General features: G+C 43.0%; 1 protein-coding gene and 1 long non-coding RNA gene across 7 annotated transcripts in view; one reads left to right on the forward strand and one right to left on the reverse strand.

Moving 5' to 3' along the window:
- Nucleotides 1–16,951, forward strand: part of LOC309326678 — a 124,702-nt gene that overhangs the window by 31,499 nt on the left and 76,252 nt on the right. The window lies entirely within an intron of this gene.
- Nucleotides 1–16,951, reverse strand: part of LOC309326671 (voltage-gated potassium channel KCNC1-like) — a 50,814-nt gene that overhangs the window by 13,986 nt on the left and 19,877 nt on the right. For all 6 annotated transcript variants that reach the window (XM_081835549.1, XM_081835546.1, XM_081835545.1 and 3 more), the window contains exons 3-4: nucleotides 13,689–14,622; nucleotides 4,661–4,855 (exon numbers count right to left, since the gene is read on the reverse strand). In XM_081835549.1, the coding sequence (XP_081691675.1) occupies nucleotides 4,661–4,855; nucleotides 13,689–14,622 (1,129 nt within the window). The remainder of the gene's footprint in view (nucleotides 1–4,660; nucleotides 4,856–13,688; nucleotides 14,623–16,951) is intronic.

The raw sequence follows: 16,951 nt of genomic DNA on the forward strand, positions 1-16,951 counted from the left end.
ACACTTGGGTTCTTGCATTGTAATTGTGAGTACAGTAAACATAACCTTTACTGATGGATTGTGTTTGAAGTGCCGAAGTATTTTGTTATAAATTCCAGAGGGGTAGCTATATTATCTCTTGAAGCAAAAACAATTTAAGAGTCTTGTAGTCCCTTAAATTCCAACAAATTTATTATGGCATAAGCTTTCATGGACTCGAGCTCAGTGACATTTGTTAGTCTTTAAGATGTCACAAGACTCCTTGAAAATATTTTTGAGTAGGCTACTCCTGAACTTCAGGAATAACTTTCTCTCAGTCTCTCATGACCCTATTCCTCAGTAATCTTACATTAGTAGCTAGAATTGAGTATCAGCGGAGGTGAGGTGGGTGTAGAAGGACCCCTCTGGCCCATTAACAGAAATTTTATAAACAGAAAACAGCAGGTGAAGCTTTTTTGGCAAACAGCGATGCATGATCAATTGCTAATGGTTGCAGAACAAACAGCAGTTAAAGGGGCACCTATGCAGGTTTGGCTGAAAAACGGACAACACTAACCAGCATTCATTGAACTAAGTGAGACTTGCTTCTAGGTAGATATGCATTGAATTGCAAGGATATCAGGGATGGATTCAAAATATGCCCTGCTACCCATTTCAGATAAATGGAGGGAACTGTAGGCAGATCAGTCACATTAGCAATGAATTTCTTCCTAAGCACTACAGTGTTTAATCAATAAACAATTACATTAATCATTTAATAAAAATCTCTGCTTGGTTTAAAAAGGTGCTTTGATTAATCAGATAGCAGATCCCACCCCCCAAAAAAGGTATTAGTTTTAATGCAGGCATCCTTAAAAACTGCATATTGCAAACACACTTGAAAGAGGCATTTCCACTTTTATTGCACATAGTCACATAGTATGCATGTGAAAATCTCTCTTCTAAAATACCTGCTGTGATACAAACGTATCTGATGTATATAAAAAAATCCCCTTCAGAGGTACTGCTTTACCTATATTCAAATTTGTGCAAATCTAAATTTAGTAATTGGCTAAAACTCATATAGTTAATCATCAGAGTTTCCTTTAATCTTGGTGACAGTCCTGGTATTTTCACCAATAAGCTTTGGGGGACCAGGTGAAACTCAGAGTTCATCCAGACTTCCTTTTGTGTCACGTTTCTAGGCACAGGTCTGTGCTTTAAATCTCCATGTCTGAGTGTTTTTTTTGGTCCCAGCACTTTCCCTGCGAAAACCCACTCTTTACCACTGAAAACAGTCCTGTGGAAAACCTGAATTGCTGTTTGTTCTGGTTCAGCATTAAGGAGCAGGTTTTCCTGAGGAAAGTGGTGGTGGGGGGGGGAAGCTCTTAGACAGGGAAAGTGCAGATCCATGTCCAAGAAGGCACAGGGCAAAAAGTAAGTGTGGATCAGCCCTTAGGCTTGTTTTGCTAGTCAGGAAAGCTGGGAGACTCTGCCCTTTGCTGGAAACTGACTGTTGCATCAATTTATATGAGCCATGTGACTTGTAAGACAAGAAGAACTCTGTTGTGCACCTGTGGTCCCTTTGCTTCCTTTTCCTGACACTGACTGCCCAAGACTGAAACCGCAAATTGATTAACTGGTTAAGTAATTAAAAACCTTTTTAGTTGACTAAAAAGACACTGCCAGTTAGTAAGACAACTGTTTTCTTAAAATAATAATAATTTGAAATGGTGCACAACCAACACCATTTGAGAAAAACCATTCGCCAGTGCCTGCTGTAACATATACACGCACCACCAAAACCCAAAGGAAGTACACTTCCTTTCTTCAAAGCTATTGTTTTAATCATCATATGCCAAGCTGACTGATTAAAACTCAGTTGGTTGATAGACTACAATTTCTTCAACTAAGCGATAACCTTAATTCTGCTTGATGAAGAATTCTGTGCAATTCAAAGGTCTGCATGCTGTTATGCCAAATGAAGTCTTCCCAATAAAATATCATACCTATACCAAAACCTATTTTATGTCTCAAAAGCTGTGGACCAGAAAGATAATTGTCAAGATTTGGACCTAATGACAAGTGGCAAGCCGACAAGTCGCTGCTCCCTTGAGCTCTCTGTAGTTGCTCCTTGCCAGCTTCTTGCCGATTCTCCCTGCTGTGTAACACCTCGAACATCTGTCGTGTTCTCTCCCTCGGTGGAAGTAAATACCTCGTCAGCTTTCATTTGCTGCCTCCTCCTGTTCCCCTGCTGTGACAGGCACAACCTTGTCCCTGTTCGAGAGGCTGCCTGCTGCTAAGATCAGCTTCTGACAGATGCTAGACCAGCAGTTATAAAACACTCAACACACATTGCTGCTGATTCCTCTCCAGAGGGGCAATGTTCTCCCATACCTTTCCACAGTGAGATGGGCAAAACTAAGATTGGCTCTCGCCTAATTTAGGATGGAGGACTGCAAATGGAAGAGGTCTCATAAGAACTATTGGTAGGTTTTCCAGCAGTACTGAAATCAGATTGATCAGTGACAGCAGTCCAGTGTTTAAATTGTAAATTCTAAATTGTAATGATGCCTTCCAATGTTAATAGCTAACTGCCCTGCCCTAACTAGCTTTTCTGTCTATGCAGATGACTGAAATGTGGTTTTAAAGGTTGTTATTTTTTTTAAAAAAGGGGAATCCTAATATGTATAAATGACCATGAGAACCTATTAAACTGATTAATTTGTAACAAATATATTGGTAGTACCACTTTTCAGAAATCTGAAATTGATCTCCTTTTAGCCTCCTTTTTGTAAAAAAATACAAGCTCATAAGCCTCTTTCTGGAAGAAAAGTGCAGAAGGACAAACTCTCAAAGCCTAATAGGGGCAGGTCCAGAGACTTTCAACAGACAAGGGAAGAAATCTTATCCACATCCTATCCATGTTCCTCATCCCTGTATCCTGTACCGACTCCCCCTTGCATTGGCTTCCTTATCCAATTATAGCCAACTTTCACAATATTCAAAATTATAAATGATCCTATTTAAAGTACAGTGGTGCCTCGCAAGACGAAAAGAATCCGTTCCACGACTCTCTTCGTCTAGCGGTTTTTTTGTCTTGCGAAGCAAGCCCATTGACGGATTAGCGGATTAGCGCTATTAGCGCTATTAGCGGCTTATCAGCTTAGCGGATAAACAGATAAGCGGCTTAGCAGCTTAGAAAAAGGGGAGGGGGGAGGGGAAAAAACCTGCAGGAACTCGCAAGACATTTTCATCTTGCGAAGCAAGCCCATAGGAAATTCGTTTAGCGAAGCACCTCCAAAACGGAAAACTCTTTCATCTAGCGAGTTTTCCGTCTTGCGAGGCATTCGTCTTGCGGGGCACCACTGTACATAATTTGTGTTTTTTGAGCAGAGAGACTGAAATTCTAGGTTGAGTTCTATAGGGACATAAACATTTCCCATCGAGCTCTAAATGCATAGTTTCGTATTCTGAAGCTGGTCCCCCAACAAACCTCTCTTTAGCTTCACCTGAGTCCTGAAATAGTTCGGGGATTTGTCATGAGAACACTTTAAGAGAAATTGAGGAGCGGTGGTAGAAGCACTAACTGCATTGGTGGCAATTTCTCATGAAACTACTATTGCCCAGAACTGTCAAACCACATTTTGAACTTCGAGAGTTTGCACAGGCAGCTTTAAAACAAGAAATGGCCCCAAAATGAATGCATGGAAAACACACCCCAGCTTATTTATTTTTGACTCATTATTCACTTAGGTTTACATCCTACCTAAGGCTCACAGCAAACATAATCTTTCTTGACTGTGCTCCTGAGAGGTAGCTTATTATTACTATTCCCATTTTATAGATGGGGAGTGGAGTTTATGGGGTCCATGTTTAAGTATGGATTTAATACCAGGTCAGCTGGGTTAAAGTCTGGTTTTTTTTCCTATTCAAAGGACAACAACAGCAGGGCAAGGGTGGGTAGGAGGGAGAATACGGGTAGGATTTTCATTACAACTAGTCACTGAAAATAAGGTAGTCTACTCTTTGCTGCTTTTGTTTCCTTCAAAATGGTAGCGTCAGGAATGTGAAGAGCACCTACAGTCACTGTGGGACAGAATGATACAAGTAAGGGAGAAAACATGGAAGGAGATGGGGGACTGACACAAAGCAAGGGCTGACCAAAAAAGCATCTATTTGTTGAGTGGATGTGATAATGGAGCTGGGTGTGTGTGCAGGGAACATAACACAGGGCTGAGCTGGTAATCTTGGAGGTCATGAAAATCACAGGAAGCAACTGGGAATGCTGGAAGGGGAGGACCTACTTCTCCCTCCCCAATTTGAACCCAAATTGCTCAAGATCAATTGTGCTGGCGGGTTGCCAATTGAAAAAAAGCACTAGAGGGCGCTGTTCTTGGAAGATGGATGCTGTTGCTATGGAAGCAAAGATGGGCAAGTTGAGGCCTTCCAGTTGCTAGGGCATCATCTGCCTCATTTTAATTTGTCATGACCTTTTAACCCTCATGACAGGGTTATATTTAAACAAAGTACACATTAGCAGTTGCCTTTTTTTACCTCAGAAATGTGACAATTTGAGGTTTTGCTATGACAAGGGTTATGGAGGTGGTGGTGATGTGGGGAAGGGAGATGTTGTACTTGGACTACTTGTTTAGATTATCTTGCGAAAGAGGCAGGGCAAAAATTATGCACATGTATGTACCTTTTCGGATGTTCCCATCAGGTGACTGACCAAAGTCACCTGTGGAGAGGAGAAAGCAGGCTCGGTCACGGTTGTAGCGTTCCCGACCGCCAGGTGTGACAGGTGACTTCTCCTCAGGTGACAGGGCCTGGTCTATGGTGGGGCAGTCCTCATTAGCCAATGCTGCATTTGCTGCATCACCATTCTGCTTGGAATCTGTGAACGGATAAGGGAAAGGGGTGAGATTGGAAAAAAGAGAAGTGATGCAGAAGTAAGAAGAAACCTCAGACTCCTGGCTTTTCAATAGTACCATTGCACCTTCCTCAGAATTCCCAGCTCAAAAAACAGACAAAAAAACAAAACAACCACCTAGCTACCTTTCCCATCCTGAGATACAACAAATATTTTTTGGGAGTGTAGGTGGGTGGAGCAAATTCTTAGGCAAACACAAATTTGCCTGTCTGTAATCAAATCAATATTCTTCTAGCAGGAATACTTTACACCATTTAATCTTAATGAATGCTGCTGTAAGTTTTTAAAATATGTACTCTGCAAATCAGATGTACATTACTGAATTGAGCAAGTTGATGCTTTGCATAATTGCCTTAAAATATATAAATGATGATCAATGTCCAAAGTGTAGAAATAAAATTTCAAAAAATCTTGCTAGATTTAAACTGTTTTGAAAACTTCAGGTCAGCTAAACCTTTCTGAGAAAATGAACTTTGGACTTTCCTCCACTTGCTATTATTATATTATCAGTTGATGTAAATTGATTACCTATTTCGCTACCCTTTTGTACTCACATTAAGATTTGCTCAAGCAAATGAGTAAAAAGAAGAAACTGTTGTCTATGTTAACATGTGATTATGAGGATTCTTGTAATATGTGGAGTGTCGCTTGTGATAGGAATAGTGATTCCCTCCTTAAGAGAAACTTGAGAGTTGTATTATGTGGAAGAACTAGGAACCTCTTACAAAACATTTCTCAGGTTCTGTGAAGAAAATCATAGATTAAATAAATGCGTAGTGCAGAAGTGTTCTGAAAGAAAGCAGCTACAAAATGGCATTATTTATTTTTAGCACAGTTCATTAATCAAACTGAAAACATAGTAAGTAGCTCATACACTTGTTGTGGCTACCAAGTAAAAATGCACAGATAAAGAACATTTGGGTTTGGAGGGGTTTTTTTTAGGTTTTCATTCCTAGAGCTACAGTAGTCTGAAATAATATCCATTTTGTGATGGCCTTTTGATATGTGAATATCAAGAGCTGCTATCCCTTAATAAAAGCATCTTTGTTGTCCTCATTTAAGATAATGCTCCATATCAAGCTTCTCAGTTTTGATCAAACAACTTTGAGAAGGGAAGTTCTCCCCCTCTGATAACGACGCCTATCATTTGATCAGTAGAATTGGTGACGTTATTGTAGGTTAACATAGATAATTATATCTTATCTTGTGAGGCAATTATTCTAGAAAGGGGGACAGGGTTGCCCCTGCAGAGAACAGTTTTTCTGAGAGAAAAAGGCTTCATGAAATTGTGGAACAATATTGCAGACCGGAGGGAGCTTTACTGCATACAAAGTAAAGGACTGAAACACTCCCTTGCTGGCATGATGCAGCCTTTAATTTCCAAAAAATGACATTAAAAACAAAATTTCAGAAAGGTCATGGGAAACTATTGAAGGTGATGTGTCTTTCACGCTAGTGGTGTCACAGGCAAACTTATCCATCAGGTTCCTATTACACTGCACAATCAAATTTCACACACTATAGATGGAAAAATTGCATGTTCCCAATATCACAATAATGGTGTTTGAGTGCTGGCAAAATCATGTGCTGAAACAAATAATGTTTTTGGGTTTTTTTAAAGATTTCTGGAAGAATCCTGTGCAACTAATAATCAACACCTGCATGTGTATTGAACACAGTTCATCCACCCCAAACCCAGTCATCTGATAAGTTCCTAAATTTAATCCCATTGCTTCTTAGCCTCTTTTCTAGCAAATGGGATGAACAACTGCTCCTGCTCTTTCTGATATTTTTTAATACTTGGCAATTGTTGCATATACTCTCCCCCCCCCCCGAACTTTTCCCCTAGGTTAGTGAATTTCATATTGCTGCCCTCAGGGACTTTTTCCGCACTGATTTGTTGGCTGAGTAAACGTTGCACATCTCCATGGAATCCCCGCATGTCGCAAAAGATTTCTAGGAACAGTTTGAAAACCACAGCTCTAGGCTAAACATACTCAGTTCCTTTAGCCTTTCCTGGCATGATTTGTCTTCTCGACCCTTTCGCGTCTTTCTAGCTCTCCTCAGAATCTGTTGTCAACATCCTTCTTTATTAAACTCTTGTGCCCAGAGCTAAACTAAGTACTCCAAATGTGGTCTAACTAGGCCCAAATGAAATAAGTAGCATTACATTTTCTTTTGTAAGCCACTTTGGGTATGACTGTCATAGACAGTGGGGTATAAATGCTGAAATAATATAATAAAAATAAAAAGTGGCCAGTGCAATGAACAAAATTAGCAGCCTCTCCACATGGCTCAGCCACTTCCTGAACCTTCCCATCTTTTTTTTATATAAAAGATTTATGTACTCCCTTTTCCAAACTGAAGTATACTTCTCTTCTTTGCCTTAAAATAAATCAAATGGATTGCTTACTTCACAGAAAACCTATCCGAAGGATTGCCAGATTTTTTTTTTATTGGCTCTCCTCCTGTGCCTTTGAAAGCAGCCTGACAAACAGAACTGGGGCTGGTTGGACAATTTGGCACCTGAAGAGCATACCCTATATCAAGGCACACTACCCTTCTTAAGGTCCACCACTGCCTCATGGTAGGGCTATTGTTTATATACAGAAAATACCTAAGAAGCTTTTCCTAGCCCAGAGATCAAAATCACCCCAGCAGATGCTGTGGAACCAGCCCATCTGTTCTTCCTGAACCCTTTGGTTGTTCTCCTATACTCTAAAATAGGTATGTGTGTGCCACATTACCTGTCATGCACCCACTAGGCTGCCCTCATCAGTGTTGAAGCAAGTTTCAGCTGCTGGCCCACTCAGCTTCCGAATATGCAATTTGGGTGGGACACCATCTTGCCTTTTGCCTCAGGTAGAAAAATGTATTTGACCAGCCCTGGGAAGGGCAGTGTTGTGGAAATATGACTGGTGGAACAGCAGGAGGGAAGACCCTTACCAGCGTGGTGTACGGAAGTGAGGGCATAAACCTAGTTGATGAAGTTGCGGGGAAGTTGTTGCCATGGGGACAGAAAGGCACTTACACTTGGATGTGAGGAACTGAGGTGGAAAATGTGAAGTTCCTACCAAGGAGCAGAGATATAAAACAGTGCGGGTGATGGGGGGCGGGATGCAGTGAGACAGAGGCTGATGTGTCTCCCTGATAGCATTAGGAGATGTTCTAGCAACCACATCCCCCTGGGCCTCCCCCTTTTCTCCCTCTGCCATGTTCGATGCATAGCCAAGATCCTGTCCAATTAAGTGAATCCTTGCTCCCCCACTGCACTTGCTGCAAATGGCCTTTCTGGCCCAGGGCAACTGGAGCGCTTGGGAGAGGATGGCAGGAACTGGCCGCGAGCCCTGGGGGCCCTACAGCATGCAACATTCCCCCACCTCTGCCTTGTTGCCTGTCTTTGAAGATTTGCTGGGTGAATGGCCACCAAAGAGCAGGAGAACTTGTGTGTGTGTGTCTATGCATGCACAGAAAGGGGTAGTGGTCAGCTGCTTTCACTGTGATATACTTTTCAGACTGTAGTCCAATTCTCGCCTGTCTGCATTCCCATTCCTCAGCCGCACCCCTTATGAACTATCCCCGGTCAACTAGGCATCCTGCCTTTTCAAGCCTTCTCTGCTCAAAGGTATTAGCCTTCCCTATCATTTCCTGCCACAAGCACTTTCCTTGTCTCTGTCATTCTAAAAGATCTCATGAGGTCTTGCTCCTACATTCTTCATCCCCCCAACTGCTCTCTGAAAGAGCCCAGAAATCTTCATAGATGTACCCACTGATTCCTAGGGAACCCAGTCATCCTGGCTCTCAGCCTTTGCTGGGGATGTGCATGACTGTCTCCCTTGTGGGATTCCCTGCCAACAACTTGATTGTCCTTGCCAGCTCATAGGAGGACCCATCTGCTACTTGAGCCCCAGTGTATCTTGGGTATTTAGGATGCTCTTTCCACATGCAGAAATGCAGGCAAGAGTCACCTCCTTAACTCTGCAAGAGCAAGCAATGCCAGGGTATCTTCACAGATGCTCTACTCTGCTCAAAGAGGAGAGGAAATAGGAGGGCAACATATGTATTGGCAAACGCCCTTCAGTCCTGATTCTCAGTGCCTTTTCCGACAAACGGCTAGTGGATCAATTTTACATGTAAATCAAAATGAAATGTTCCAGTACTTCTAAATCATCTAAATCCTAGCATAGCTGCCAAGCTTGCCTCCTCCTCCTCCTCTCCACCCCCATTCCTCCGTAGAAGAAAAAATAATAATTCTTGATCAAATGTGGCTTAAGTTGCCAAAACAGGCCCTTCGATGTAGGCATATGAGTCATTTTGGAAGGACAAAGTTAATCCACAGCCAGAGATGGGCTACCCTAGACATCCTTACCCTGAAAAACAGCTAGATCAGGTCTTTTCATGCAAAGGGAGAAGCAGCTTTTGCACCACAACAAAGAATCAGCAGCTAAAAACCCAAGGGAGGAAACTGGGATGAAGAAAGAGAGATTAAGGCCACTGGCTTTCAAACTTGCTGACCCCAGAGAACCCTGGCAGCAGCATCCGTTGGTCTGCTGCCAAACCCCTCTGCATTGCAAAGGATTCTGGGATGCATTCTAGGGGGCATGCATGGTTTGTGAAGGATTTGGCATTGGTCCAGATGAACTGAGAATGCGCTTTAGGATGCAGTTCCAGCTTCAGGATTCTGGGGGGAGTTTGCACAAGGCACCCTTAGTTGGTCCCCCTTAATCTGGAAGAGGTGATTTGAGAATGTTATTGTGTAGTCTTTGGTCTTCTTGAGTGCTCCAAGAAAAGCGAAGTGGTACCTTTCTTAGTATTTGGGCCCTGTAGTGCTTAGATTAAAGAAGGAGGGGGCTCCTCTCCTTTGCTTTTGGGATGGCACCCTTAGCTTTTCAGAACGCTACAAGGGTTGTGATTTGCCTTGAACATTTAGATCTTGCCCTTCTAGCACTTACATACTACTTAGGACAGCTAACAACAATTGAAATCCACTATAAAATATTAATGTTCTAGGAAATACAATAGGTTGTATCCAATGCTAGCTCTACTCAAAGCAGACCTATTGAAATGGATGGACCTAAGTAAGAAATGGTCATTAATTGCAGTGAGTGTACTCTGAGCACTGGATACAGTCAAATACATACAACCAGAGATAATAAAATAAGACAGGTGTAGCTGATAAAACAAAAGCATTGGAAAGCAAAAAATAAAAATACCAATTTAAAAAACCTAAAAGGTTTTTGTTATACAGCAAAATGCTGTTAAGTGAGGGGGTCAACTGAGGCCTCATCTGCAGTATACATTTAAAGAAGTATCGTAACCATTTTAAACAGTCATGGTTTCCTCCAAAGAATCCTGGGGGCTGTAATTTGTTAAGGGTACTAAGGAGTTGTTAAGAGGCCCCTATTGCCCTCACAGAGCAAATGGGGAGAGGAAATGATTGTTTAAACCAGCTCTGGGTCTCAATAGATCTAGGTCTGCTGGGAAATCCATCTGGCATGCCATGGATGCTGCCTTGGGTTTCATAATGAAAAAAGGTGGGATATACAGTAAATGAAATAAATAAATGAAATGAGCCCTGAGGTCTCTGCAAAATGCCTGACCTCATCAATGTCTGGAGAACCAGTCAAAACACACAAACTCTCCTTCAGCCGCACACTGCAGAGGAGGACTGCTAACGGTGGACAAGTTTCCAAAGTTTCTTACCAATAAGTTTCTGAGGAATGCCCATGTTTCTGTGAAGAGAGTTTGAAAACCACCGCACTATCAAGATAATTGCAACATAGCACTTAAAATCCTCATTTTAATTGGCATTCTCATTTGACAGTTAGAAGAACTGAGACAGAAACTTAATGACTTGGCCCCATCCCCTTGGTGACTTTGATGCTGAGCAAAGATTTGAGCCCAGGTCTCTTAAAAATACCCGTGGAGCATTCCTTGCCTCTGTGATATTGTTAGCTTACTACCTCCCTTATATCAAAAGGTAAAGTGCAGGGCTGTATACAAAGCAAAGAGTGGAAGACAGGAGAAAGAGTTTCATTTGCCAACATTACAGCCTTTGCCTTAGTAAAATTCTGCCTCTTAATATAACCAATCTCCTGTCCAAGATCCATTATATCAATCCAGTGGGAGCTTCCTCATCTCCAGTCAAAACTTGGCCCTACTAACTCTCCTCCTGCTTTTTATGTCAGGTAATGTGGTGTAGTCTTGGCTCATTTCTGACACAGGCGTACTATGAGGTAAAGAGAGGTGGCGGTCTCAGGACAGCCGATTTTGGTGCCATTAAGAGTGGCATCTTGGAAGACTGACAGATCTGACCCATGGGATACAACCCACTAGAAAGACTGCTTGTTCAGATTGCAAAATATCAAAATATTTTAGCTACAAAATGTATTGACTCACATTTCTGGCTTTCCCCCCATATCTAATGGCCAAGGGAGTCTGCTCATCCACAGTCACACCAGTGAACTTTGGCCAATCAGTGAATCAATAACTGGTTTTGATTCTAGGAGCCCTGTGATTCTGTCCTGCTCAGAGATTTGTGTGGCCTTGGGCAGGCTGCTATGGCTTAGGCTCAGCTATGTGTAAAATGGGAAAAAGAAATTCCTACCCTAAAGGTTCATCATAAAGGGGGGAAAATACTGTGGCTTATTATTTTAACTGCAAGATCTGTATCAGTCATAAGCAGCACTACTGGGTTCATTAGATAAGGTGGGTTTAATATTATTTAAGAATAAGTAACAGTAGAGCTGTGTTTAGTCTGTACTATTTTTTCATATCATCAACCAAGTATGAGCTATAGATCTTTCCTTATCTATTTTGTTTAATGAAATTTACTCTGCTTCCTCTTCTGCTTATTGGGAAGGGCAAAGAGCAAGAAAGGGAGCACAGGACCCCTCTTTGGGATGCTGGAAAGACTTCTGAAATTTCAAAGTTTTTTTTTTGCATCTCTCTGTAATTGTTAAGGGCTGGAAACCTGCTTAGAGAAATAAAGCAGAGATTCCCTGGATGCTGAATTCCTCACTGAGTTTAGGTTTCTGCATATGTGTGGCACTTGAGCGGTGCACATCATAAACTGGAATCACAGTGCTGGTTCACACACATGTGTATATGGCACAAGCTGTCTGCTCTTGATTGTTGTACACTGGAATGGCTGGCAGAGCAATGTATAAACTGACTCCACTGAAACTATACCAGATAACAGTCAACCAGCTTGTTTAGAGGGAACGTGCTTCACTTTCCTCTAGCCTTTCTCTTATATTACATCTCTCACAAGGGCAGAAACTGTGCTATAGAGACTGTAAGGCATGGAGGGACAAGCACCCGATGCAGCAAAGCATCAGACAAGGAAAAGAATGTGACACAATAATATCCTCCACGTTTCTAGGAGACTATTATTTGAATTTAAAATTGCTGTTTCCCATGCTACTGATTGTATTAGCTGCTGTCAGAAGCAGCAGGGATGAGTTGGTTGAAGAATTATTCCAAGGTTCAGGTTGAATTAGAATAGCAGTTTTCAAACTATGTTCCACAGAATAATGTGGTGAAATTATCTACAGAGATCTCTTTTCTCCTTCTCCCATATTACTAGAACTTGAGCGGTGTGTGTGTGTGTGTGTGTGTGTGTGTGTGTGTGTAAGAGAGAGAGAGAGACCGAGACCTGAAATCGATTAGCAGTTGATTCAGGGACAGAGAAAGCAAACTGTTTATTTACAAAATGTAAGATCACTTTATGAAATATGCTGCCACAAGATGTGCTGATGGCCTCTGGCTTTGATGGCTTTAAAAGATGATAGGACAAATTCATGGAGGATGATGTTTCTATCAATGGCCTATTGGCAATGACAGAAGAATTTAAAAGTGCTGTGTTCAGATGCAGTATCCCATTGGATACCACACACTGTGTTGTGGAAGAGGTTAAACGGGGGAAGTCTCTTGCCTGCATGTCCTGGTTATAGCCTCCTGAAGCCATCTGGCTGACCACTCTGGGAAACAGGATTCTGTACTAGATGGATTTTGGTTTGATCCAGCAGGGCTCTTCTTACATGTCTGGGGTTCATCAGGGTTTAACCTCAAAGAGAGTATACTGAGCACTGACAAAACTCAACTAACATGACTCAGTCAGTAGAGCATAAGACTCAGGATTGAGGTTCAAGCCCCACATTGGGCAAAAGATTCCTGCATTGCAGGGGGTTGGAGATGACTCACACAGTCCCTTCCAACTCTATGATCTTCTGATCTCAGGGAGGGTGCTGGAATCCTAACCTACCATATGGAGACAGCTGTGGGATGCATAGGGCAAGGAAATTGAGGTTCAGCAAGACCTGGAAAGGAGGCCTGGAAGTATTTTATTCATTTTATTATTATTTTATTTATTACTTAAATTTGTTTGTCCTTTTTTACACAAGTGGCTTACAGCAGAACAGCTTATTTTTTAAAAAAAATAATAATAATTAAGCAAATGAGCTATGGACAAGCTTTCCTGAAGGACAGCTTGCCCAAGACTACCAACCTTCCTCTGCAGTGCAAAGAGGTGTACAGGATGCATTCTAAGGGTAACTCTCAGTTTCACATGGGGAACAATGAGAGCGCACTCTCTAAGATGCCCAAGAATCCTCTTCAGTGTGCATAGGCTCTGGGGCAACCTCCTAACAGCAGTTCCTCAGCATGTAACTCAGTGTGGAAAGAGGAACCCAGATGGAAGAAAGTTTCGAAGCTGCCAGATTAGGAGACTGTTTATGCAAATAGTTTGCATTTTTAGCCATTTCTGCCCTCAGGGTGTTTCCCACCCCCACCTTACCTGCCCTGTTGATCTCGATGATCTCCTCTTGAGCAAGGGGGCATGAGTCACCCTGGTTGCTGCGATGTGGGGACTGCATGTCCGGTTTGCAGTAGTTGGGCGACCCAGGCTGGGGGGCTCGTGGGATGTGCTTGTTCTTTTTCTTTGGTAGTTTCTGCTTGGCCATGGCCAGCGAATAATACATGCCAAAGTTGTTGACGATGACGGGCACGGGCATGGCAATGGTCAGCACGCCAGCCAAGGCGCACAGTGCTCCCACCAACATGCCTGACCAGGTCTCGGGGTACATGTCACCGTAGCCCAAAGTCGTCATGGTGACCACCGCCCACCAGAACCCAATAGGGATGTTCTTGAAGGTGGTGTGCTTGCTGCCTGTGATGTCGTCTGGGTCAGCCCCGATCCTTTCGGCGTAGTAGATCATGGTGGCAAAGATCAAGACCCCCAGGGCCAGGAAGATGATGAGGAGCAAGAACTCATTGGTACTGGCTCTCAATGTGTGGCCTAGGACTCTCAGCCCTACGAAATGCCTTGTCAGCTTGAAGATCCTTAGGATCCGGACAAATCTTACCACCCTCAGGAAGCCCAGCACATCCTTGGCCGCTTTGGACGAGAGGCCACTGAGGCCCACTTCCAGGTAGAAGGGCAGGATGGCCACAAAGTCGATGATGTTGAGGGTGCTCTTGATGAACTCCAGCTTGTCTGGGCAAAAGATGACACGCATGAGGAACTCAAAGGTAAACCAGATGACACACATCCCTTCCACGTAGGTGAGGAATGGCTCCGTCTCCATCTCAAAGTCCACCTTTACGGTGGTGCCGTTCTCTGACTGTATGACCTCTGTCTTGTTTGTGATGTGGTTGAAAGCCTCGTGGGTCTCCAGGCAGAAGGTGGTGATGGAGATGAGGATGAAGAAGAGCGAGGCAAAGGCCACATACTGGAGAGAGAGGCAGGGCATGGGGAAAGAGGGTGTGTAACAGGGGAGGATGGGGAAGAAAGCCATTAGTGCTCATGCATTCTTAGAAAAGACTAGACAGAGAAGGAACAGCATCCCCTACTGAAGAAACACATTTGTGCTTAAGCATCCATCCCTACCCACCCACATGGCAAACGAAAACAGAGTATACTCCTGGCAGAAGGCAGATATCCCCTTTCCTTTTCTCATTCTCTATGCCAACAAGTGGAAAGGCATGCAGGCAAAGCTAAGACTTGGGGGTTGTAGGCTGGACTGGATTTCACTAGTGTGAGAGATTACGGTCACATTTTTGAATGTTCCCCTCGAGTTTGTTTTTTTAAATCCTTGCAAGTCCAGCTTCTGATGATCTAGTTGCCTGCTTGCAAGACGGTTTTTTTTTTTTTAAAGGGGGGCGGCAAAACTGGAGCATTTAAAAATAGTATTCCATCCCCCACACCCCTTGCAGTCCTTTCTGGCACCTCATTGTACTGTATGAGTAGAATAGGCTTAAGACAGTTAGAGTAGGGAAAGTGACAAATCATAAATGATAAACAATTATCGACTTACATTTCTGCAGCCTATAAAGGTAACTTACACCAGGTCCGTCAGGGCTATTGATCTTTAGTCCATTACTGACTGCCCTTACTGTCCGTGGCCCTCCAAGGTCTCAGGCAGAAACTCTTTCCCAGCACCTGCCAGCTGAGACATTTGTCAGTTTGATTGAACCTGGGACTTTTGCCATACCTCCACCACTGAAGTATGGGCTGTCCTTTATGAACACAACACCATGGCCTCCCCAGCACCTGATGTTCAGTGGCATACTCAATGGAAGTTCCACTGGCCTATCATTACTAGTAGGCATTGCTAGCCTTATCCTCCATGAATTTGTCTAACCACCTTTTAAATCAGGAGTGGGGAAACCTGGCACTCCAGATTTTGCTGTGACTTCCAGCCACCATCGGCTCCAGCCACCATTGGCCAATAATCAGGGATGACAGGAGCTGAAGTCCAGAAACATCTTGAGAGCTGACACTGTCTTAAAGCCATACAAAATACCAGCAACCGCCACATCTATTACTGTTCTTCAGGAGCAGCTGCTTATTACATTTTTATCCTGTCCTTCTTCCAAAGGGCTTAGGGCGACACATCTCTTTCTCTTCCTTCATGCTTTATCCACAACAACCCTGTATGGTAGATTAGGTAGCAAGATGGCCTACTGAAATTCATGGTTGAGCAGGAATTTGAACCCAGGTCTCCCTAATCACACAATCCACTGTTCCACACTGGCTCTCTCGGCCAATGAGATTTTATATATAAAATTGCTACTGCTATTACCGTAACTCTTAACTGGGTCTGTATGCAAGGATACATCACAGTGTGGCACATATACATTCTCAATGTGGCATAAGGCCAAAGTTTGGACTTGAAATAAAGGGGGACCTGGATTCAAATCCCTCCTCAGCCAAGAAACCCACTGGGTGACTTTGGGTCCATTGCTACCTCTCAGCCTAATCTATTTCATAGGTTCTCTGCGAGAATACATAGTTTGTGGTGGTGAGGTGCATGCATGCTTCCCTGTGCTCCTTGGAGGAAAAAAATAACATATTATTGCAATCAAATAAATATTCCATATGACTGCAGTTGTACCTTAGAAGCACAGGATTTGAAAACCGGCATAGTGTTCATTCAATACCCTAAGATTCTCATCCTGAATTTTAAGAAAGCAACTCTGTGGACCTTATGACTGCAGTTATTCCCTGATTTGCATGAAGTACGTAGGCTGCAAAAACTGTTTTTCCTCAGGGTAGGATTTGAGTTGCCTTTGGTGAAGATAAGGCAGGGATGGGAAATGTGTGGCCTTCCCACATGCTTTTCGGACTCCGACTCCCACCATTCCTGATCCCCGTCTATTCTGGCTGGGACTGATGGAAGATTGGAATTAACGAAATGTGGAGGGCACCAGGTTCCGTTTCCCTGGTGTTACCCTTGAGCCTCTCACAGCCCTATTAGGGCAGATCATCATCATTGTTTTTTTACAGATGAGAAATTATAGATGAGAAAAAGAAAAGAAAAAAAAAATAACCCTGTTTGTAAGTGTCTCCGAAACTTTGGGACTGAGTAGGGGGCTTAATTGCCATTCTCTTTCCAATTTTCACAGCAAAACTTTGATGCGAGAAGGGGAGGGGAAACCCTTTCCCCTTCTTCCTCCTCCCGTTTGTTCGTTTTTTGGTTTTTTTTTTACTTATTTCATGCAATATTCCCACCAGTGAGCTTTTAAACAGTCTTAACATCTGCATTCTGATTAATGAAC

This window comes from Podarcis erhardii, assembly GCF_964252035.2.
Source record: "Podarcis erhardii genome assembly, chromosome: 13".
NCBI classification, from domain to species: Eukaryota; Metazoa; Chordata; class Lepidosauria; order Squamata; family Lacertidae; genus Podarcis; species Podarcis erhardii.